A 26,577-nucleotide genomic window follows, 5' to 3' on the forward strand; every position below is an offset into this window, starting at 1 on the left:
ATTGTGAATTCAAACTTTTTAAAAAAACTTTTAATATTGTTCTTACTCAACGAATAAGAACAGGCATGTTGTTAACAACGGGGAGGAAGGGGTAAGGGATTGTGACTTTAACGTTATGTCATTATTTACTCTTAACATTGTTCTTAACAAATGACATGGACAATGTCGGAGCAATGCAGGAACAACACAGCATTCACCCTTCGTTAAGGACTGGGGATTGGAAAGAGGTGAAGGTGGAGGGAGTGGGGGAGGGGGGGAGGGGGGGGAGGGGTTGAGGACTTCAAGAAGAAAGGGAGAGGGAGGACAGAGAGGTGGTCAGGGGCAGAGAAGTGACAAGGAGTTTGGAGAGGGAGGTTGAAGTGTTCAGAAGGGGGTTAGGACTTGAAGAAGAAGGGGGGAAGACAGAGTTTTAGGGGCAAAGAGGGGGACAGAGAGTTGGGAGAGGGAGGGAGTTGAGGCTTTGGAAGGGGAGGGGTGTTGAGGACTTAGCGTTGGGAGGGAGGGTTGAGGACTTGGGATGTTGAAGACTTGGGAGGGTTGAGAACTTGGGGTTGAGAGGTGGGGTTGAAGACTTAAAGAAGAGGTGTGGAGAGGATAGAGAGTTGGGGGCAGACAGGAGATCGATTTAGGAAAGGAGGATTGAGGCTTTAAGGCGGAGGGTGCGGGGGGGGGGGGGGGATTTGAGGACTTGCGGTGGGGACAGTGGCGGTTGAGGACTCGGGGGTTGACTGGGGGCAGGAGGGTTAAGGACTTGGGATGAAGGCGAGGGGGGGTTTTAGGACTTCAAATCACATTTTGTATGATGCAAAATTTCCGAGGTCTAAATAGTATCATTAAAGGATGACTCTCTATAAGCAATGCTTTTCAATAACTTTGAAAGGACTTGCATTTAATGACCAATTCCTAAGCCTGATATGACACAGTGTTGCCACCATGTGAGCAATCCAAAAAGGCCTTCAGATGCCAAATACAATAAAGTGAAATGCCAAAAGACGACAGCCACAATAAGCGCAGCTCACCAACTGCAATGATCTCACCTGAAGATCATGAGGGTTCTATTCAATTATCATTTGCAGTATAATGAGTCTCCCATGTTTTGCTAGTGCTCAGCCATGCTCATATTGTTTCAAAAAGTGTCGACTGTTTCTATAATCCTTTTTGGGTGCGTCCATCAGGATGACAAATGTGGCATTGTTACTGTTAATGTGGCCTGCCTCCATTACATCTTCCTTGTACAGTATTGTGGTGTTCAAGTTCATCTACGCAAACGAGATGGTCACAGTAATTCACCGAGGAAGTAGTGGCAAACTGCAATCCTAAGAGCGTGCCTTGGACTCGGCCGAATGAAAGTGGAGGTGCTGGACTTGACAATTCCCAGGTGCTACTGTAAAGTAAAGTAAATTCAGGAGGTTGCTCCATTTACCGCCACAACTACACTGCCAAAAAGCATCGCCTAGCTGCAGCATGCCCAGCTTACATTTTGCTTTTGGAAGGACAAAGACAGCTGTGGTCTTGGAAAGCTAAAAGCAAGCTCACAAAATGACAACAGCTGCACATAACCCTACCAAAAACATTCCATCGATAAAATAGGGTTCAATTTGTCACAAATGTGATAGAGTGGTGGTCTACATATTATGCATGCAAAAGTAAAGTATTTTGAACTCTCTCCACAAAAAACATTGGTGTTGCCATTCTGCCAATTCAATCGTTATGTAGACCGTTATAGTTTAATAGTCTCTCACTTTATGTTTTACGCCTGTGCTTGGCATACATAGTCCAATGTGGATCCAAACACATTATTAAACAAAAAGGAAAAAAACAATGAACCACCTTTAGAGGCCATTTTCGCCCGCAGAGCAGGGGTTGGCCTTTTTCGGGCACCGTGGTCCCCTTTTTGAAGCAATGTTTTATGGCCGGATGCTCTTCCTGCCGCCAACCCTTTTAGTCATCTCTCGCGACACACAGGGAATTACCAGTGAACTGGTACATAATTTTCCGACCTCAGAAGGATGACAGGCTGAGTCAACTCCCCTGGCGTTAATTCAGCGATCGACTGGGATTCAAAGCCAGGATCCTAGGATCCCAAGCCGGCACCCCAACCGCTTACCCAACACCAGGCTAAGCAAAAAGGAAACTAAATGGGGGAAAAAAAAAAAAAAAAACTCCACCAAAAAACCAACAAGGATTCAAACATATTTAATCTATTTAAAGCCCCCCTCCAACTATTCGGCCCCCTCCGGTCCTCCTTCCTCCCCCCCAATGCCTTAAGTGTACAGAACATAATTATATATAGAGGGAATCAGATAAGTTTTGAAAAGTTTTGATTCTCTATTCTTTATTATTCATCTCTCCCATGAGCCTTTATTCTTTACCTAAATAAACAAACAAAGAAAAAAAAAACGACTTAAAAACAGTAAAGAAACTTTAAAACTTTGCTAAAAATTACATTATTTACCCAAATAAGCCAATTACTCACCTGTGTGTAATCTGTGTTCCCCGAAGACTCGACATGGTTTCTTCGAGATTCTGCCGCAGATCGGCAATGTTCTTCACTGTCCTCATTCTCCTGACTTCTGGGTCTTCTCCTACAAGAAAAATCTACTTCATTATCTGTTTCTATGCAAAGCTTTGGCAAAACTGCAGCAAGAAACCAAATCTCACTAAATGACTAGTAAAAGTTATTTTCTTTATGAAGTTTTACTTTTTAATTTCTTTCTATAAGATCGAAGCTCATGGAAGAGAAAGGTGACGGAGGGTATGAACTGACAGTGGCGGCAGTGGGACAACTCAAACAAAATTAGCAAGGGAATGAACAAACAGGAAGAGAGGAGATAAAGGAGGGGTGAAAGACTGCAACCTGTAAGTAAGATAGTGCGTCAGGAAGGGGTAATGAGGGTAAAAATATTGTGGGTATGGATTGTGGATAACATGGGATGGCTATGTACTGCCTGCTTGAAGCCCTGGAGGGAGGATTGGGATAGCAGAGCATATAGAAGGCATTTCCACAAGAAAAGAGCGAAGGTGTGCAGTCAGCCTGGATTTTGGAGATTTAACCAGGAGGGGGTTACTGGAAGAACATGCATCCTGGAGTTGGAACGGTGGTTCAGGGGCTGAGAGAGAGCAGGTGGAGCTAAACCAGAGGAGAAGCAATCAAAAACGGGGTTAGCGAAGGTAGAAAAGATCATAAGGAATCAAGACTGAACATAATCTTTTCTATCTTCTCTGGTATGAAAGACATAGAGTCCAGAAGCCAGTGGGTGTGAGGGGGGTAAAGTGTGGACAGAGCATGATAGGTTGGGCACATGAGATGTGGAGGCAAACACTGAGTTAAGACATTATGTCTCATCTCAAGCAAAGTATGAGGTGGGGCCATTTGAGGTGAGTGAGTGAATTGGGACAGAGCATACATTTTTTATTTTTTATTTTTAGAGGCCATTTTTCCCCGCAAGCGGGGGTTGGCCTTTTTTGGGGACCGTGGTTGTTGTTGTTTTCCGGTCCCCTTTTTGAAGCAATGTTTTACGGCCGGATGCCCTTCCTGCCACCAACCCTTTTTGTCGCCTTTTACGACAAGCAGGGAATTACCAGTGAACTGGGACTCAATTAGCCGACCTCGGAAGGATGACAGGCTGAGTCAACCCCCCTGGCGTTAATTCAGCGATCGACCGGGATTCGAACCCAGGATCCTAGGATCCTAAGCTGGCACCCTAGCCGCTAGCCCAACACCAGGGATCGTTGATCATACATTAGATCATACATTAGAGATGACAATTTGCCCATAACGTTAATTAGCATGTTTGTGCGAAGCTTTTTTTAAGTTTCTCTGCTCAAAGACACACAGACTTAAAGTGACCAACATAGTGGCCAACAAAGGATTGGCCAGGTTTGTTTTGTCTGACTTTTCGGTTAACCAGTGCTACAGTGGTCTCATGCCCCACAAGTAACTTGTACATTCAGCGTATTAGACGTAGGATAGAATTCATAAATAAAGGACAAACCATTGGAGCAGAAGGAATTCAAACAGGAGATTTCAGCATTTCGAGTTATGTGCACCGACAGTAACTCTGTACAGGCTAACCCCAAAAAATTATGGCTTCATTGCAACTTTTAGCGTTGGGATTCCATTTCTTGCCTTTCAGCACTGGGAATCACCAGTAAAGAGGAAATGCAACTCGCCTGAAAGATCATCTGGAGACTGTTGCATTGACTTATTGAAGAGAATTGAATCTGAGGGTCCAGTGCTTGGTCCAGCTTCCACTGCTAAAGGCATACTGCCATCGCCCTCCATGTGCGTTCTATACCAAACACAGTTCGGTAAACAGCAATGAAGAGACAGACATAACAGCATTGCCAGCAGGATAGATGCAAATTACACATCTTCATCATGCTGATAAATGCATGTTTCAAAGCTTAACCGTTTGAGGAGCACAATAATCTTGAAAATATTTTTTCAGATACAAGTCCAATTTTATTATTAGTTTGGCTAAATTTCAATTTTGTTAATTGAAATTCAAGAGCATGCATCGCGAAAAATACAAGTTTCTCTTATAAACAACAACAACAAAAAAAATTATGGAAATGACTAAAGCTCTTACCCCGCATTAGCTACAATGTTTGCCGATGTACAAACATAAAGGAATCTAAAATTGCAGGGAAAATATCGGAGATGCACCACTTTAAAGTTTTGGGACATACGTGTGCTTTAGTCCTTAAATGGTTAAGGTACAAATTGTCATTTTTCTAAATAAAGCAGTTGTTAATGAGACATGTAAGTTCTCATTTTTAAGTTCTCATTCTCATTTTAAGTTCTTTTTTTATGTGGGGGAATGACTGAGGTCAAAACCTTGATCTCCAAAACTTCAAAATATCTATAATTCGCTGAATGCACCCGGCGTTGCCCGGGTTCTTTTTGAATGAATTTAATCTTCTGTACATAGGTCTTACTACTATAATTCAGCTTTTACTTGCGGCTGTAGAAGATTGACTACTATAATTCAGCTCAGCTTTTAATTGCAAAATGGGCCCAGCCCGGCCGAGGCGGCCTCGACCGGCCTCGCCACCTAGCCTATAACCTTCCTGGGGCCCGTCCCGACATTTTTTGTTTCAGAGGTTTCCTCCTATCTTTCACCGTTCAGGAGATTAGCGCGTGCAGCCAAACAAACAAACAAACAAACAAACAAAAACTTTGTTTTATATATATATAAAATAAAATAATAAATAATAAATAAATAATAATAATAATAATAAAACAATAATAATAAAATAAATAATAAATAATAATAGAAATATAGAATATAGAATATAGATAATGTGTTGGTTGGATAATTGGAATAACATATCTCAATAGATATGGCAGATTTCATTACACCAACCACAATGAGATCATTATATGTATTACTAGCAGGGGCTACATGGCATTACCATGAACAAAAGGTGGGTGGGTGTTGGGGTGGGGGATACCTGGCTGGGTCAGCTATTCCCAGTGGTGGCTTTGGAATATGTTGGACATTGAAAAGATATTGAGTTATTGGCCTCATGGTAGCCTGCAGGCTGACGGCAGCGTTGCCTGACCCCACGTCCCAATATACATTTTTAGCGGCCTTTGGTCGTTTCAAAATGGACGTAAAGGCCAACATGTAGTATGTTGCCTTGGCCAGATTCTGAAGAACCTACATCCAAAATGTAAGGCCTCTAGGTGTTACGTTTCAGCCGTGAAAGAAAAACGTACAAACGCACAAACAAATAAACAAACACTTGAAAATATTTACATACATATAGATATAGTATTTCTCCAATATAATTATCTACCAATTTTTTTTCTTTCAAGTAATGAGATATCTTGCAAAGAATAAGTTACCTGTAGAGAAAAGGGGCGACGGTGGCCATGTTGGGGTGATTGTATTGTTGTTGGGGATGTGGCAACTGCACCCCCACTGTATTAATGCCTGTTGTCTGCGTTGTGCTTGTTGTCATAGTCACAGGAAGACCAGAGCTAGGAGATGTGACACCAACAGGTGCGGCAATAGTCCCACCACTCAATGGTCTGGTTCCAGAACCTTCTGCTGATGAAAGGCCTGATAACCCTGCTTTGGCATCAATCTGTGGCGCATGGGCAGTAGTTTTGGTTGGTCGTGTCCGTTCCCCCTCCCTGCTATGTCCAACAACCGACTTGGAAGCAACAGACTTGGTACCTGGTTTTGGAATGCCACTTGAGCCTGGGCCTGAGGCTCCAACTACAATTCCTGTTCCTGTTGCGGCAGGTGTACCTTCCTTCTTCACAACTGGACCAGTTCCGGTCTTTCCACCCTTTGGGATGAAGCTTGCAATCTTTGAGCTTTTCTTTGCTGCTTCAGTGCCAACATCAGTTCTACAATCTTGTGCCTCAATAACTTTCACACTTTCCATAGCTACAGGAGTCGTTTTGCTTTTTTCCTTTTCTGTGAGCTTCCCTGTCACCTTTCGGTTGTTATTGAGGGCCCTGCTAATAGTTCGTTGTGCAATTCCCTTAAGTGCAATCTTAGGGCTACTGCCCACACCAGGTGTAGCCTCACTGCTGTCTGATGCTTCAGCAGAAGCAATATCCTCAGCAACACCTGCTTCCGCCTTACTTCCAGCCTTTAAAGAGTTGAAGAGACGGAATTTTTCCAGCACGGAGCGTTGTCCTCCACTGGCAGTACCACTTCCCACCACTCTGGAGAGATCAGTTGTTTCTGTAGAAGATGTACCTGCTTTGGCACCTGGTACCATGGATGCAGATGTATGTTTCATTCCAGTGGGTTTACCACGCCAAGACTTCACTGTGGCAGCACCAGAGCCAGTCCCAGCCTGAGGTATCACAGAGCCCTGAGCTGTCATAGCGCTGCCATTCATCCCCGCAGTGTTCTGGATCACACTTTCAGCTGCATCTGAAAAAGTGAAAGTAATAAAACTACTTCAAAACTTGGAGTGAAATTAAAAACACACACAAAAAAAGCAATTCATTATTTTGCCTCAAACGGAATTTTTCTGGAAATTTCAGTAGTAGGTAGCTAAATCGAATATTCAAATTCAAAACTCATTTCCGATTGATTTATTCATAGGCAGCACAAGGCTGTGGTGTGGCATCACTGGCTGATGTTGCCATTGATGCAATGCCTTCTGCTCGATAGGACAGGAATTTGGAATTTGGCAATGGTGCCAGCAATAGCTCACCGACTCTTCACGAAGGACACCATGGGATCTTTAACGTCCACCAACTAATGTCGGCAGATGGCACGATCATATAATGTCCATCCGAGGGACGGCACACATTGATGAATCACCATGCCTGTGAAACACCGAGTTGACAGTTTACAGATGGGCTGCGATTCAAACCCAGGCTAGACAGCTTCGAGAAGAGGCGAGTGTGCATACCTCGAGGTCATGAAGTCAGCCCGAACTCATTTTCCAAAAAGGGCGTTGCTTCAACACAGTGAATCTGATTTGTTCACTTGCAGTGCAAGATGGAGGTTTGAATGCTCGATTCGAACAGGTTAAACATTTGCTCGGAATTTCACAGTGAAAAGCAAGCGATAATCTATACTATAAGAGAGCCGTTTGCCTCTGTCTGTCTGTCTGTCTGTCTGTGTCTTGCTCAAGGATGGTTGAACGGATCTTCGTCAAACTTTCAGAGGGTCATCAGTGAGTGCCGAAGAGTGTTACAGGCAAAAATATTTGAAAATTTTGAAAATAAAAGTTCGATTTTTTCTTTTCTTTTTTAAACACTCCATATAGTGCATGAACCTTTGTAGATATCTATGTGCAAGGTAATATTCAATTATCCCCGATTCTTGAGTATGTGAGTGTACTGTGGAATATAATATTAACAAGAACAATCAATTTGAGATTGCAGACCCTCGCCAGGACATGTTTTAGTGGTTTGTAAGGCGTTTGTGTTAAAGCAAACAAGGTGCAGACATACATGGCATCAGACATACATGGCGGCGGCCATCTTGGATTTTGACGTGGGTTGCACCCACACACCAAATTCGAATGCGGTCCTTCGCTTACGCATGCACGCCCGCACGCACGCCCGCACGGACGGACGGACGGACACACGGACGGAGGGGAAAGCCATAGTCCCCCTTTCGCTCCGCTGAGCGACGGGGGACAATAAGGAGGCCGAACCACGTGACTGATGACGTCATTTTTTTTTCTCCACCAATTTATCCATAGATGATGTTCAATAAATTTCATCTTGATCAGATGAAGTTTTGTATTTGTCGAATTATGACGTCATAAATGAGGCACCTATGACATCATCATTAAGATATTTTATTCCCCGTAGAGTTCTTTACAATGAGCCATGTCTCAATTTTTTTCTGTGCAGTGCTTTCAGAGATATAGAGGTGCAAAGTTTTTCAGTTTTTCCAAGATGGCACCAGTATCACGCCAGACCAATGACATCATAGTTATCATTAAAAATTCGACAGGAGGAGGTGCACTTATGATGAAAATTTCCTGTCAATCGGACCAACTATTGTGGAGAAAATCATATTTATTATTTGTGGACAAACAGGCAGACAAACAAACAAACAGACAGGCACATGGACTCAAATGCAATACCCTCTCCTCTGGTGTGGGTAAATATAAATTTTCCTTCGTGGGTGTTGGGAAGTGTTTTAGCCCCCCACAAAAAAAGGAAAAAACTAGAATGACACTTCGTCGTCACAACGTCGACCAATATACCGCCTCCCACATCATTACATCATTATAATACTTGTACCAAGTTTGATCTAAATCCATTCAGCTGTTCTCATGTTATCACATTTTTACCTGACATGACCTCTGACCTTTGACCTCGGGACCCCAAACGTTAATCAGTTACTCTTTACATCATTATACATATCTGTACCAAGTTTGAATTCGATCACTTCAACCGTTCTCAAGTTATAGACATGTCACAGACTGACGTTGACCTCAAAGTCTAATCAGTTAATCTTTACAACATTATACATACCTATACCAAGTTTGAATTAGATCACTTCAGGTGTTCTCGAGTTAGAGACCTATAACAGACTTTGACCTTTGACCTCTTGACCGCAAAATCTAATCAGTTAATCTTTACATCATTATACATACCTGTACCAAGTTTTGTCAGAATCCCATCACCAATTCACAAGTTATCGCGGTAACAGGATTTTTACCTAAAATGACCTCTGACCTTTGACCTCGTGACCCCAAAAACGAATCAGTTAATCTTTACCTCATTATACATACCTGCACCAAGTTTGACTAAGATGCCTTCAACTATTCTCAAGTTATCGCAGCAACGAAAACCTATCACGGACGGACGGACGGACGGATGGACGGACAGCCGGACGGACAACCTGAAAACATCATGCCTCTGGCGACTTCGTGAACGGAGGTATAAAAAATTGATTTCTTCAAAATGCCAACAGGATTAGAACATCACGGGTACTCCTGCGAGTAAACTATAAGATAATTTACTGTAGAAATTGCAACATTTAATGCTGATCATAATGAGCAAGACTGGTTCAGAAATATCTCATTCCCGAGTCCGATTGCAATAAAACAATTGTCCTCATAGAAAGAAGCAATCACTTTCTCCGCACTTTCCCCCCAAGTACAAGTGGGCCTTGTCGATGCCTGCTAGCTCTGCATGCAGATGATGAATAACACCATGTCACCTGCACTGTATAGGAAGAGCCACCATTGTATTATGCCGTGATCGCACACCTGTATCTTGCTCATTTCATTCACATCAAGGTTCAATGACACACGTCCAAATTGTTGGCATTACATGCAATTCAAAGTTCCTTCAATTTCCATGTGCTCATACAGATACATTCACCCGCAAGTACCTTGTTTCCAAGCTCCATTGGTCTGCTCCAAACAACCAAAGCCGCCCAATAATCCACGTGCATAATCGATGCCTCAAGCTCGCCGGTCAATACCAACGATACAGAGGGAACGAATGACTAATAGTGAGTGCTCTCTGGTTGGACTCCCACTGCCCAATCAGGTGTCCCCTAACATGGGTGTTTTACCGCCATTGGGTCTGCCAACGAATCCGTGGGCCGGTGACGGTTTAAAGAAAAGCGACAGTGCTGTACATTGAATGAATTATGTGGTCAGTGTTTGAATGATTCAAACCTCAGCAGATTGGTTAACAATTGTGCTTGTTCAGGAATTTATCGACATCTGAACAATGATTAAACAGCTACAACCCCACGGCCGATGCCTTGGAAAACCAGAGCTTGCACAAGTGCATTTAAATTAAATAATGGTGAATACTTGTCCTCATACAATTTCATTTATTTTAATGTTTAATATTTTAATTTTAAAACACCTATTTTTCTTTTTTAGTATACAAGATCGAGGCTCGTGCCAGAGCTTAATCACAAAAAAAAAAAACGGACATAAAAAAACATAAAGGGAGCGAGAGACAAGATGGGGAGAGAGAGGGAAGCACACAAGCACAACAGGAGAGAACAGGGACATCAGAAGATCTGTGGGAGGGAGATGGTTTGGGGGGAAGAGGCATGGTACATTGGGGGGGGGGGGGGGGAGGGGAAATTATTGGAAATAATTATTGGGGGGAGTAGGCATGGAAGGGGAATGAGAAAGGGGGGTGGGGGGGAGGGACACATGTGGTTTAAGTACAATTTAATTTATTTCATTATGTCCTCACCAGCTACAGCACATATTTCCCCCAAGTGGACTTTTAATAGTTTTTCTTTTTGAATGCAGATGTTTAGGATCATGGAAGAACTAAAGCAGATGGCGGAGGGGCATGCATATTTACAGTGGAAGAGAAAGGCAACAATATTTAAGGAGTGGCTTAAAGAGTCCAACAGCTCACAAGTTGACAAAGCTTTGGACATTACTTGTTGTTAAGCTACTACCGTAAATGACAAAGAGACACAATCATGACGATTCAAAAAAACATGTTTAAGAGGATGATATCCCTGACCCATTAGAACCAAAAAAAGAGAAGAATTTGGGAGAATAAGCCAGATAATCATTATTTTTAATTGGTCTAGTTTCACTGGCATTATGCAAATTAGTTACTTCTGTCTATTCGCTGACATCACGGGTGCACAACTCAATTGGGGTATGTATGTGTTGCATCACAAGATATTCTAGCATTCAGGATGCCGATGTGCCAAGCTTTTAACTGTTGGATCTGTCGAGGAATTTGCCCACATAATTAAGAAGTCGTTTTTTTGCATCCCTTACCCACCAAAAGATCGTAAATGATCTTGTGCTTTGTGATCGAAAAACCGAGGAACAACCAAATTCAACATCAAAACGAATGTTCATTCAAAATATCGTGTTTGTGAAGACCACTTCGAGCAGTCAGCGTTCATATTTGATCAGCAGGTTCACTACCTGGGAAACAAGCCTCGGAAATTGCTGAAACACGATGCCGTACCAACACTTTTCAAGCACAAATCATACAGTGCCCCCTTCACGACACTCTGCGGTTCGGAGACGTAATGCTCAAATACAAAGACAGGTAAGACATTGTATTTTAACACTTATTCCTATAATATTATCATTTGCAACTTCGTCGATGTCGATAGTTGTGTAGAGACAGTCTACCAGTTATGTAAATACTACCCCTAGGTTATATTCAGCGAGTATAGTAGAAAGGTACTGTTACGGCCCCACCCCCTATCGGTCAACTTGGCACTTTTTCATGATTTTTGCCATAAACCATTTCTTTCCATTAAACAATTTGATCAAAAGGGTTCTTCCCCTTTCTCTATCAGTAAGTAAAAATAAGAGTAGTCATTGATTGATTGGGATATTATTGCTTTTGGCTTCTCGGTCTACAGCTTCCAGAGCTGTCTGCCCTGCCTACTAGCTACTAATGTGCCGTTGCTGGCGGAGTGTACCTGGCTAGACACAGGCGAGAGTTACGTGTTGATTTGAAGTCAGGCCCATGTGAGCCAAGCTCAGAGCTAGTTTCCAAGTAGCTATCTATATTATAAAACAGGAGTGTCCGTCCCTGAACGACTCTGTTTTCAGGCTAGCACCGCCAAACATTCTGTGAAACGTTTAGGGGTCCCAGCGGGTGTCCAGAGGTAGGTGGAAGGTTTCATAAATTCCTCAATAAAATAATGATTTGGAAATTTGATCAACACAAAGCTCCGATCCAGAAGTAAACACGATGACAAAGATTCGCTGGTTTGATAATATCTCAATACATTTGTCATTTTGAGTTTCCACCAGAACGACGCCGCTGTTGTCCATCTTAAGGTGGGTGGGACGTTTCATAAATTTCTCAATACAATTATGATTTTGACGTTTTATTTGTACAAAGTGTTTCATATACACCCTTTCTCGTTGGCAGATTCGTTTGTTTTGGTTATCAACGTCAGATCGGTCAATATTCATTTACATCACGAGTGTTTGTAACATTGTATTTTATTATATTAATGCCATAGTATTTATTTTAAAATACTATAGCAGAGATTTGTTCAAAGTAGAATGAGGAAATGACGTGAGGATTTCCACCCATGACGTTCGCGGATGCAGCATTTTTAGTTTCACCATTCGGCATATTTCATAAACAATCCTGAAATTATATCTTCAGAAACAAAATATTTTGTAATGCGAAATTCATAAGAAATGTGTGCTATTTTTGGCTAGTAAATTGACACTGGTGCACACTTGAGAGTTGTGCACCTGTGACGTCACGTGAATAGACACAAGTAGCTCATTTGCATAATGCCAGTGAAAATATTTAAAAGTGAAAATATAATATTTTTTGTGATAATGGGTCAGGAATATCACCCTCTTAAACATTTTTTTTTAATCGCCATGATTGTGTCGCAGGTCTTGACAGAAACGGAAGATTCCACATAATTGAGAAAAGGGTGAGGTCAACGGATGGATTGAATGTGGGTGGTCAGCCTGAATTTTAGGTAGACAAATAAATAGTAGGTTGTATGATGAGCATGTTCAGCTGAGTGCAAAATCAGTAAATAAATAAACAAGAAGACGTCATGCAGAGAACGATACTTGCAAAATCCACCCCCCCCCCCCCCCCCCACACCCTCAAAAAGTTTTCCATGGATACATCAAATTGTCCATTTCATTGAGATTAAAATTGACGAACTAAATCAAAGCTTGGGTCAATTGGATTAAAAGTGACGATTTTGCAGTTGAAAACTGATGATTTTAGAAGTTTGACCTGTGACTGACTTGAAAATTAAACAGCAATTGCTGTAATCATCAGTTTTCATCAATCAGATGAAAAATGACAGTTTCAGAAATTCGACCTCAAGATGCCCTTTGACGTCAAAATCAATAGGCTTCTTCCTTATGACCAACTCTACCATCTGGTGAAGTTTCGTGAAGATCGGTTTAAAATTGTGACCTGTAGGCGATGGACAGACAGACAGACAGTCAGACAAACAGAATAATGCACAAGACCAACCAATATAATTGAAAAGTCTTCGATGTTGCAAATAATATAACATAGGGGCAACACCCCTGGCGCTCACCTGGTAGAATAAACAGTATACTGCACCGACTATGGGTATTTTAAACCAATTTCAATTGGTTGCTGGAAGACAGTGCAGCATGTAGAATCATACTAACATTAATCATAAGACTTTAAACAAACAAACCAAAAAAAATACCTATTTTGGGGGGCAAACCCCCCTCCCCCAACCCCACATACCTCCAAAGAGCCCAATTTTTCTAATGCCTTGAACAAACTTTGGTACATCACAGGTGATTAAGATTGTGGTGAAGTTTCATCAAAATCGTGTGTGTAGTTTCTGAGTAGCAAGCAAATACATATTTAGGGGGGCACCTCCAAAGAGCCCAATGGGGGGGGGAGCCCACCTCCCCCCCAGACCCCCAAAGGGGCAGATTTTTTTTTAATGCCGTGAACAAACTTCGGTACATCATGGGGGATGAAGGTTGTAGTCAAGTTGCATCGAAACTGTGTGTGTAGTTTCAGAGGAAAAAGCAAATTCCCATTTTGGGTGGTCAAACCTGGACCCACTTTGACCCCGTACACACCCTTAGACTTTGATTTTCTTAGTGCCGTGAACAAACTTCAGCACATCACGGGTGATGAAGGTTGTGGTCAAGTTTCATCGAAATGGTGTGTGTAGTTTCAGAGGAAAAAGCTAATTCCTATTTTGGGGGGTCAAACCTGGATCCAGTTTGACCCTGGTAAACCCCCTTAGCCCCCGATTTTTTTTAATGCCATGAACAAACTTTAGTCACAACACAACAAATATAATTTGTGCCAAATTTGGTCGCAATCCCATCAGCGGTTTCAGAGAAGAACTTTCAAGTGTTTACGGACGGACGGACTGGCGGACAACGCGCCATCGCATAAGTCCCCCTGAACTTCGTTCCAGCTGAGCTAAAACAGAGGCCTGCAATCTGCAACAGTGGGATAAGAAGAGCAAGCCTTGAGCCTCAGCATTATCTTTGGACGCATGCCAATCAATGACCCTCGGAGCTTTGAATCCTATGCCATCAAGTGCCAGATGAGAGGCAGCATCTGTCGCCAAATACAGAGAGCCAAACTCCATACATCTTTTCATGGTCGAATGGTATGTTGTGAGGACGAGTTTGATCGTTGCACCAAGTAAGGAAAGTTATGATAGAGATGGAGCATGCACCAGAATACAGCAAGCCATAAATACATCCATTTATTTTGGAAATGTATGACACTAAACCCAGACATTGATCTTGGAGTAGCTCATTATAACTGCACTTATTATAACTCTGCTTTGTTGGAACCAGGCTGTAAGTATTTTGGACTCTTAGTCCCTCCCTAGACCCCTGTACCAGACAAAACTGTGTGCTGTCTGCAGACTGCCAAGCCAGTGGTAATTTGCACTATTCTTGAGAAATTGCTGCCAAATTCATCTGGAATGCCAAATAATCAGCACAAGCAGCCCAGAACATTGCTACGGAACCAGTAACGTTCTCTGTCCATTAATCTATTTCTCTACTCCCTCTCAACCTCTCTCCCTCCTCTCCCAACACACCTCACCCTTCCACATCCTTGGAAAATAGAAACACTCTCTATTCCCAATAGCTGATTCCTTCTTTCATTCCCAATGTGCACAGGGGCTATGCACTTCTCTTGGCCTGGCACATTCGCACTGGCTCTCTACTTCACTTCTTTCGAAAACATCTTTTCCCTTCTGTCTCTTTTCCTCCACCCTTTCTGATCGACTTCCAAACACATAACCCACATCCCAACACATTCATACAGCATCGCTTTAATATGGGATTTCAAACTACCCATTTGTTTATCCTGGCTGTATGTGCAAGTTTGTGTTGCTGAACTTGGGATATAAAAACTCAACCTGAGATGAGTTCAGTTGGAATCAGTTGATGATCCTGCGATGCTGCTGTTAGTTCTTCTAGTGTTACCCTCGCAGGAGGAGTGGGTATTGCATTTGGGTCCGTTTGTCTGTCTGTTTGTTTGTCTGTCTGTCCGTCCGTCCGCACAGAATAAATATGATTTTCTCAGCAACCGTTGGTCCGATTGACAGGAAATTTCCACCATAGGTGCAACTCCACCTGTATAATTTTTTAATGATAATTATGATGTCATAGGTCACGTGGTATGGGCGCCATCTTGGAAAAACCGAAAAAAATCGCACCTCTAAATCTCAGAAAGAGCCGCATAGAAAAAATTGAGACATTGCTCATTGTCAAGAACTCTCCATGGGGAATAAAATATGTTAATGATGATGTCATAGGTGCCTCCATTATGACGTCATAATTCGACAAGTACAAAACTTCATCCGATAAAGGTGAAATTTCTTGAGCATCATCGAGGGATAAATTGGTGGAGAAAAAAAGAAGAAGATGATATCATCGGTCACGTGGTTCGGCCGCCATATTTGTTTTTAACACAAAAGCCTTAAAAACCACAAAAACACATCCTAGTTTTTAACTTGTACTTTACATAATGCAATCTCCCATGTCATTATATAAGCTAATCACCATCATTCTCAATCACAATAAAGAAGACGCAAACCTGGGCCTGGTTAGTATTCCCATTTGAGCCCTTGGCTCATGATTCATGTTACCCAGGTTGAAATCCCACATTCAATATTATGTTTGTCCATTGTCTACTAATGTCCAACTAAAACAGGTAAAAGCACACTGATGTCCACTAATCAATGCAGGAAAAGGAAGGAAAATAAATAAATAAAACGACAAAAAATAGATCTACTCAACAACAATCCAGTAAGCTTACGGTACGTCTTCCAATTGTAAGCAAAATAAGGAAATGCATCATGGCAGCTGACATTGTCTTTCCCCCTCTCCAATGGTCAGATGTCTGATCATCTGTTGTACACCGCTCCTTTCCTATGCCATCTCCAGGCATTGCAAATCGTCATTGCCGGGCACCAAAGGGGGCTCGGCAGTGACGCACGCTGAAAGAGAGTACTCAGTTTTCACTCTGGTTTCTTGGTTTCTTGTTTGTTTTCTTTCTTGTTGTACACCGCTCCTTTCCTATGCCACCTCCAGGCATTGCAAATCGTCATTGCCGGGCACCGAAGGGGGCTTGGCAGTGACGCACGCTGAAAGAGAGTACTCAGTTTTCACTCTGGTTTCTTGTTTGTTGTACACCGCTCCTTTCCTATGCCATCTCCAGGCATTGCAAATCGTCATTGCCGGGCACCAAAGGGGGCTCGGCAGTGACGCACGCTGAAAGAGAGTACTCAGTTTTCACTCTGGTTTCTTGTTGTACACCGCTCCTTTCCTATGCCATCTCCAGGCATTGCAAATCGTCATTGCCGGGCACCAAAGGGGGCTCGGCAGTGACGCACGCTGAAAGAGAGTACTCAGTTTTCACTCTGGTTGTTTGTTTGTTTTCTTTCTTGGTTGTCCGGACGATATCTCAGCCATCCTTTGAGCTAGGAAGCTGAAATTTCGGCACAGTAGTGAGCAAGTCCTTTGTCAAATACGGTATTTTTTGTTTTTTGAATAATCAATTAATTGAGGAGTTATTTAATTATTAGCGTTTAATTAAGTACTTATTTAATTAATTAAATTTCATTTCTCTTCTGACCATTATTAACTCAGGCACCTTTTGAGTTAGGAAGCTGATATTTGGACATGCCAATGACCAGGTGATTTGGCTGCAAAGGATATTTTTGATTTATTAATTAATCAATTAATCGATTAATTATTTAATTATTCGATTAATGACAAAAAATTTTTTTTTTTTAAAGTTACAGATTCTGATGAAATAGTGGTAGTTTATGTGTTCTCTGACCAAATTGATTAATAATTTAATTTTTTTATGATTATTATTTATTTATTTTCTTTCTTGTTTGTTTGTCCGGACGATATCTCAGCCATCCTTTGAGCTAGGAAGCTGAAATTTCGGCACAATAGTGACCAAGTCCTTTGTCAAAAACGGTATATATTTTTTTTTGATTAATCAATAAATTGAGGAGTTATTTAATTATTAGCGATTAATTAAGTACTTATTTAATTAATCAAATTCCCTTTCTATTCTGACCATTAACTCAGGCACCTTTTGAGTTAGGAAGCTGACATTTGGACATGCCAATGACCAGGTGATTTGGCTGCAAATGATATTTTTGATTTATTAATTAATCAATTAATCGATTAATTATTTAATTATTCGATTAATGACAAAAAAAAATTTTTTTTTTTAAGTTACAGATTCTGATGAAATAGTGGTAGTTTGTGTTCTCTGACCAAATTGATTAATAATTTAATTTTTTTATGATTATTATTTATTTATTTTCATTATTAATCATTTATTTATTTTCTTTCTCATTTGGCCAATATCTCAGGCACATTTTGAGCTGGGAAGCTAATATTTGGACATGAGTGACCAAGTGATGTGGCTATCAAGGATATTTTTGATTTATTGATTAATCATTTAATCGATTAATTATTTATTGATTAATCGATTAATTATTTATTGAGTAATCAATTAATTATTTAATTTTTTATTAATGACTTATTTAATTAAATTTCTGAAAGATACATCTTCGGATGAAGCACTAGTGGTTTCGTTATGCTATTAGCTAATTGATTAAGAAAATATTTTGTGATAATCTTTTATTGATTTTAATTATACAATTAAGCAATCAATTAGCGTACACCTCTCCCTCCCAATGTAGCCTCTATGAGCTGCACTGCGGTATTGCCGGGCGCCAGAGGCGCCCCGGCAATGCCGCGCTGTAGGATATTTAATTATTTGGCATGGGGGCGGTGTACTTTGAATGTATGTGTACTTGTTTGTTTGTTTTCTTGGTTGTTTTCTTGTTTGTTTTCTTTCTTGGTTGTCCGGACGATATCTCAGCCATCCTTTGAGCTAGGAAGCTGAAATTTCGGCACAGTCGTGAGCAAGTCCTTTGTCAAATACTTTTTTTTTTTTGTTTTTTGAATAATCAATTAATTGAGGAGTTATTTAATTATTAGCGTTTAATTAAGTACTTATTTAATTAATTAAATTTCATTTCTCTTCTGACCATTATTAACTCAGGCACCTTTTGAGTTAGGAAGCTGATATTTGGACATGCCAATGACCAGGTGATTTGGCTGCAAAGGATATTTTTGATTTATTAATTAATCAATTAATCGATTAATTATTTAATTATTCGATTAATGACCCAAAAAAATTTTTTTTTTAAGTTACAGATTCTGATGAAATAGTGGTAGTTTATGTGTTCTCTGACCAAATTGATTACCAATTTAATTTTTTTATGATTATTATTTATTTATTTTCATTATTAATCATTTATTTATTTTCTTTCTCATTTGGCCAATATCTCAGGCACCTTTTGAGCTGGGAAGCTAATATTTGGACATAAGTGACCAAGTGATGTGGCTATCAAGGATATTTTTGATTTATTGATTAATCATTTCATCTATTAATTATTTATTGATTAATCGATTAATTATTTATTGAGTAATCAATTAATTATTTAATTTTTTATAAATGACTTATTTAATTAAATTTCTAAAAGATACATCTTCGGATGAAGCACTAGTGGTTTAGTTATGCGATTAGCCAATTGATTATGAAAATATTTTGTGATAATCTTTTATTGATTTTAATTATACAATTAATCAATCAATTAGTGTACACCTCTCCCTCCCAATGCAGCCTTAATGAGCTGCACTGCGGTATTGCCGGGCGCCGGAGGCGCCCCGGCAATGCCGCGCTGCAGCATATTTAATTATTTGGCATGGGGCGGTGTACTTTGAATGTATGTGTACTTGTTGTACACCGCTCCTTTCCTATGCCACCTCCAGGCATTGCAAATCGTCATTGCCGGGCACCGAAGGGGGCTTGGCAGTGACGCACGCTGAAAGAGAGTACTCAGTTTTCACTCTGGTTTCTTGTTTGTTTGTTTTCTTGTTTCCTTGGTTGTCCGGACGATATCTCAGCCATCCTTTGAGCTAGGAAGCTGAAATTTCGGCACAATAGTGAGCAAGTCCTTTGTCAAAAACGGTATTTTTTGTTTTTTGATTAATCAATTAATTGAGGAGTTATTTAATTATTAGCGTTTAATTAAGTACTTATTTAATTAATTAAATTTCATTTCTCTTCTGACCATTATTAACTCAGGCACCTTTTGAGTTAGGAAGCTGATATTTGGACATGCCAATGACCAGGTGATTTGGCTGCAAAGGATATTTTTGATTTATTAATTAATCAATTAATCGATTAATTATTTAATTATTCGATTAATGACAAAAAAATTTTTTTTTTTAAAGTTACAGATTCTGATGAAATAGTGGTAGTTTATGTGTTCTCTGACCAAATTGATTAATAATTTAATTTTTTTATGATTATTATTTATTTATTTTCATTATTAATCATTTATTTATTTTCTTTCTCATTTGGCCAATATCTCAGGCACCTTTTGAGCTGGGAAGCTAATATTTGGACATGAGTGACCAAGTGATGTGGCTATCAAGGATATTTTTGATTTATTGATTAATCATTTCATCTATTAATTATTTATTGATTAATCGATTAATTATTTATTGAGTAATCAATTAATTATTTAATTTTTTATAAATGACTTATTTAATTAAATTTCTAAAAGATACATCTTCGGATGAAGCACTAGTGGTTTAGTTATGCGATTAGCCAATTGATTATGAAAATATTTTGTGATAATCTTTTATTGATTTTAATTATACAATTAATCAATCAATTAGTGTACACCTCTCCCTCCCAATGCAGCCTTAATGAGCTGCACTGCGGTATTGCCGGGCGCCGGAGGCGCCCCGGCAATGCCGCGCTGCAGCATATTTAATTATTTGGCATGGGGCGGTGTACTTTGAATGTATGTGTACTTGTTTGTTTTCTTGTTTCCTTGGTTGTCCGGACGATATCTCAGCCATCCTTTGAGCTAGGAAGCTGAAATTTCGGCACAATAGTGAGCAAGTCCTTTGTCAAAAACGGTATTTTTTGTTTTTTGATTAATCAATTAATTGAGGAGTTATTTAATTATTAGCGTTTAATTAAGTACTTATTTAATTAATTAAATTTCATTTCTCTTCTGACCATTATTAACTCAGGCACCTTTTGAGTTAGGAAGCTGATATTTGGACATGCCAATGACCAGGTGATTTGGCTGCAAAGGATATTTTTGATTTATTAATTAATCAATTAATCGATTAATTATTTAATTATTCGATTAATGACAAAAAATTTTTTTTTTTTAAAGTTACAGATTCTGATGAAATAGTGGTAGTTTATGTGTTCTCTGACCAAATTGATTAATAATTTAATTTTTTTATGATTATTATTTATTTATTTTCATTATTGTACACCGCTCCTTTCCTATGCCATCTCCAGGCATTGCAAATCGTCATTGCCAGGCACCAAAGGGGGCTCGGCAGTGACGCACGCTGAAAGAGAGTACTCAGTTTTCACTCTGGTTGTTTGTTTGTTTTCTTTCTTGGTTGTCCGGGCGATATCTCAGCCATCCTTTGAGCTAGGAAGCTGAAATTTCGGCACAGTAGTGAGCAAGTCCTTTGTCAAATACGGTATTTTTTGTTTTTTGAATAATCAATTAATTGAGGAGTTATTTAATTATTAGCGTTTAATTAAGTACTTATTTAATTAATTAAATTTCATTTCTCTTCTGACCATTATTAACTCAGGCACCTTTTGAGTTAGGAAGCTGATATTTGGACATGCCAATGACCAGGTGATTTGGCTGCAAAGGATATTTTTGATTTATTAATTAATCAATTAATCGATTAATTATTTAATTATTCGATTAATGACAAAAAAATTTTTTTTTTTAAAGTTACAGATTCTGATGAAATAGTGGTAGTTTATGTGTTCTCTGACCAAATTGATTAATAATTTAATTTTTTTATGATTATTATTTATTTATTTTCATTATTAATCATTTATTTATTTTCTTTCTCATTTGGCCAATATCTCAGGCACCTTTTGAGCTGGGAAGCTAATATTTGGACATGAGTGACCAAGTGATGTGGCTATCAAGGATATTTTTGATTTATTGATTAATCATTTCATCTATTAAGTATTTATTGATTAATCGATTAATTATTTATTGAGTAATCAATTAATTATTTAATTTTTTATAAATGACTTATTTATTTAAATTTCTAAAAGATACATCTTCGGATGAAGCACTACTGGTTTAGTTATGCGATTAGCCAATTGATTATGAAAATATTTTGTGATAATCTTTTATTGATTTTAATTATACAATTAATCAATCAATTAGTGTACACCTCTCCCTCCCAATGCAGCCTCAATGAGCTGCACTGCGGTATTGCCGGGTGCCGGAGGCGCCCCGGCAATGCCGCGCTGCAGCATATTTAATTATTTGGCATGGGGCGGTGTACTTTGAATGTATTTGTACTTGTTAATCATTTATTTATTTTCTTTCTCATTTGGCCAATATCTCAGGCACCTTTTGAGCTGGGAAGCTAATATTTGGACATGAGTGACCAAGTGATGTGGCTATCAAGGATATTTTTGATTTATTGATTAATCATTTCATCTATTAAGTATTTATTGATTAATCGATTAATTATTTATTGAGTAATCAATTAATTATTTAATTTTTTATAAATGACTTATTTATTTAAATTTCTAAAAGATACATCTTCGGATGAAGCACTACTGGTTTAGTTATGCGATTAGCCAATTGATTATGAAAATATTTTGTGATAATCTTTTATTGATTTTAATTATACAATTAATCAATCAATTAGTGTACACCTCTCCCTCCCAATGCAGCCTCAATGAGCTGCACTGCGGTATTGCCGGGTGCCGGAGGCGCCCCGGCAATGCCGCGCTGCAGCATATTTAATTATTTGGCATGGGGCGGTGTACTTTGAATGTATGTGTACTTGTTTGTTTTCTTTCTTGTTTTCTTGTTTGTTTGTCCGGACGATATCTCAGCCATCCTTTGAGCTAGGAAGCTGAAATTTCGGCACAAGAGTGAGCAAGTCCTTTGTCAAAAACGGTATTTTTTTTTTTTGATTAATCAATAAATTGAGGAGTTATTTAATTATTAGCGATTAATTAAGTACTTATTTAATTAATCAAATTTCCTTTCTCTTCTGACCATTAACTCAGGCACCTTTTGAGTTAGGAAGCTGATATTTGGACATGCCAATGACCAGGTGATTTGGCTGTAAAGGCTATTTTTGATTTATTAATTAATCAATTAATCGATTAATTATTAAATTATTCGATTAATGACAAAAAAAAATTTTTTTTAAAGTTACAGATTCTGATGAAATAGTGGTAGTTTATGTGTTCTCTGACCAAATTGATTAATAATTTAATTTTTTTATGATTATTATTTATTTATTTTCATTATTAATCATTTATTTATTTTCTTTCTCATTTGGCCAATATCTCAGGCACCTTTTGAGCTGGGAAGCTAATATTTGGACATGAGTGACCAAGTGATGTGGCTATCAAGGATATTTTTGATTTATTGATTAATCATTTCATCTATTAATTATTTATTGATTAATCGATTAATTATTTATTGAGTAATCAATTAATTATTTAATTTTTTATAAATGACTTATTTAATTAAATTTCTAAAAGATACATCTTCGGATGAAGCACTAGTGGTTTAGTTATGCGATTGGCCAATTGATTATGAAAATATTTTGTGATAATCTTTTATTGATTTTAATTATACAATTAATCAATCAATTAGTGTACACCTCTCCCTCCCAATGCAGCCTCAATGAGCTGCACTGCGGTATTGCCGGGCGCCGGAGGCGCCCCGGCAATGCCGCGCTGCAGCATATTTAATTATTTGGCATGGGGCGGTGTACTTTGAATGTATGTGTACTTGTTTTGATTCTGTCCAAGACACTCAACTTTGGACACTGCTGCTTGTCCTTCACCAACTGATGCAGGCCCTAAGTTTTATACAACGGCTGTGTTTCTGGATACATCACAATCTTTCCACATTGCCTTGCACCCGACACTGCCAGCCATGTTTCATGCATGTGGCATCAATGGAGAGATTCCTCCCTGGCTTGGTGCCTTCCTTCAAACACAGATTTCCTCGCAACGGAATCGTTTAACCTCCTTTCCCAAGGCAGCTTATTGGGCCAAGTTTATTCATCATATACAACAGTGACCTCTGTGATGCCTGAGCAAACACACTTTTCCACTTTGAAGACGATTCCATATTATGCTGCACCGTACGTCATCGAAACGACAGATTGGCAACAGCTGCTTCCCTCTCGGCCGATCAATAGAAAGTATCAGATGCTAGTCTGACACTTGGAACATGTCATTAAACCCAGGCAGCTCTTACAAATCTCACCGATTCCCTCCAGTACAATCATCGAGTGAGTCCATATCTGTACTTCCTTGATCATCCACTGAAAGTTCAGTCCATTAAACTTCTGGGCCTTACCATATGAGCCACAACTTCTGCAGGGCAGACCTACTACCAAAGCTGGGCCCTGCCATGAGCCACAACTTCTGCAGGGCAGACCTCCCAAAGCTGGGCCTCACCTTGAGCCACAACAACTTCTGCAGGGCAGACCTCCTACCAAAGCTGGGCCTCACCTTGAGCCACAACAACTTCTGCAGGGCAGACCTCCTACCAAAGCTGGGCCTCACCTTGAGCCACAACTTCTGCAGGGCAGACCTCCTACCAAAGCTGGGCCTCACCTTGAGCCACAACTTCTGCAGGGCAGACCTCCTACCAAAGCTGGGCCTCACCTTGAGCCACAACAACTTCTGCAGGGCAGACCTCCGACCAAAGCTGGGTCTCACCTTGAGCCACAAGTTATGCAGGGCAGACCTCCTACCAAAGCTGGGCCTCACCTTGAGCCACAACAACTTCTGCAGGGCAGACCTCCTACCAAAGCTGGCCTCTGAAGCAAGCCAGAGAATGGTATGTTACATCATGTGAAATCCTTCCTCAGTTAAGCTTAACCTCTCAGAGCCTACAAGGCGTTTGTCTATTGATCAATTGAATGCTGTTTTCCCTTTCTTCCTGGTCTTGTTCTCCCTGCTGTTTCCAACTTTCACCTGCCCCAGCCCCCTCAGGGTGTTTCACATTCTTGTAGTAACTCTCTCTTTGTAAAACCTCCAAAACTCAGGATTAATGATCACCTTCACACCTTTGTTCGTCTTTTCCACACCTGTGGAACTGTCCTGCTGAGTCAGTATATACAAACGTACTCTTCCCACGCACAACTTCAACATGGCAGTATCTTGTCATCTTCCATTCCTTGCGGTAATATTTTCGACTTCAATAATCCTCCCCACACTCACCCCTCTAACTTCATCCACATGCTTGTTACTGTGTCGTTCTTTAACCCCCAATACACAGTCAGTACCATTTGTCCGTTCCACTTCCACCCTCAATGGGATTGCTCTTCGATGCGCCGACATGTTGAAAATAAACAAGTTGCAAATGCTTGATACAACCAGCATGCACACTCACCTCGTTGGTAAAGATCACTCGGTTTTTGAAGGATTTAATCAGCAAATCCGCAAGCCGAGAAAACATTTGGGATACGGTCATGTTAAATCAATCAACAGGTCTTTCTCACGGGCTCTGTCTGTCAAACATTAGCTCAATTTTATCAGTTTCTGAAAGCAGCTGCTGTGTGTTTATACCGAAAGTCAATGTTCACATCATTCTAAAATGAGCAAATTGATTTATTCCCATTTAATGCATTTTTTCGCAGATTAAATTGGCTTATTATACCAAATAAAAGAAAACCGAAGAACATTACCCAAGTAATCCCACTACAATTATAGATAACTCCATGAGATTTCCTTTGGGTAGCAGATTTTTTTTTAAGGCAATCAAAGAATAACAAGAAGAATAATAATCGGTATATGAAAGGATCTGAGTTTCTCCATCTGTAATGCTTCATTCCAAAGCAGCGGTTCTGAACTGCGAGTCGATGGACCCTCAGAGGGTGTGCGAGGCCTCATCAGGGGGTGCGGTGCATGAGATACATTTCGATTCGAGGCAGTGGAAGAGCTGTTTGTGCACGTCGTAGCCCACTATATAAAATAAGGCAATTATCTGTGTGTATGTACAGGTAGTGGACAAAAAAAGCAATGGCTTCCACAAAGGTGTGGTCTATGTGCTAATTAAGCAAATAACATCCTGGCATGATTAGGGTCATGTATAAAAAATGCTGCATGGGCCTAGTTGCCTATAATTATGGTTCACATGGTGGCAAGAGGAGACCTACCAATGCCCCCACCCACAGAGCACATGTGGTCACCCAATGGTTTGGTGATCACGACACTGATGTTATACATGCCATGGCATTCTCAGTCCCAATCAAGCATTTATAGGATATTCTGGAACGACGCCTCAGACAGCATTTTTCATATCCATCAAACGGGTGTGAGTCGATTGGCTTGCAGGGAGGGGAGGGGAGAATGTGTAAGGGGGGTGGGGGGGAGGGGTAGGAGAGGGAGGTGGAAGAAGAGGGTGAGGAGGAGAAAGAGGGGACGTCCATTCATTCACTCGGAACATAGCCCTTCTTACGCCGTATATATATATATATATACATACATACAGTCACATGAAAAGTAAGTACAACCCATGTAAAGTTTTGACTTTTTCAACATATTCCAACATTCAGCTATTTGATCTTCATTTCAACAATATTGATAGATAACGGTGATATAATATAACAAATATCATGAAACATTTACATTTTGTAGTCCATTGTTTAATTTAAACTAGGGCATTGCCCGTACTATATCTATATCTAAAATTATATCCCCCCCCCTCTATTTACATGAAATGGTTTGGTCCAAAGCGAACGGCTTGCGAGTACGGTGACAATCCCCCCCCTCTATTTACATGCAATGGTTTGGTCCAAAGCGAACGGCTTCCGGAGTTTGGTAAAGAAATCGCCATCGCGTGCACAAACGCGCAGGAAAGCGAATGAATCGCAAATTCGGTTTTATTAGTTTTAAAACATAGTTTAACGCCAACATAGTTTGCAAACGTGAAATAAATGAATACGCTCTCAAATGTGCCATCCGAGGCAGAGTGTGTCCTCCACGTTCGGCACACGCGATCGTTCGCTGCT

General features: G+C 39.9%; 1 protein-coding gene across 1 annotated transcript in view; it reads right to left on the reverse strand.

Annotated features, from left to right (window-relative positions):
- The window catches only part of LOC137412026 (neuron navigator 2), a gene marked incomplete in the record, with an annotated part of 519,476 nt that overhangs the window by 252,656 nt on the left and 240,243 nt on the right, over positions 1 to 26,577 (reverse strand). The window contains 3 exon segments of the mRNA XM_078769766.1: positions 2,477 to 2,585; positions 4,174 to 4,292; positions 5,855 to 6,902. Coding sequence (XP_078625892.1) covers positions 2,477 to 2,585; positions 4,174 to 4,292; positions 5,855 to 6,902 — 1,276 coding nt within the window.

The sequence above is a fragment of the Myxine glutinosa genome, chromosome 1 (assembly GCF_964187855.1).
Source record: "Myxine glutinosa chromosome 1, kmMyxGlut1.1, whole genome shotgun sequence".
In the NCBI taxonomy this organism is placed as follows: Eukaryota; Metazoa; Chordata; class Myxini; order Myxiniformes; family Myxinidae; genus Myxine; species Myxine glutinosa.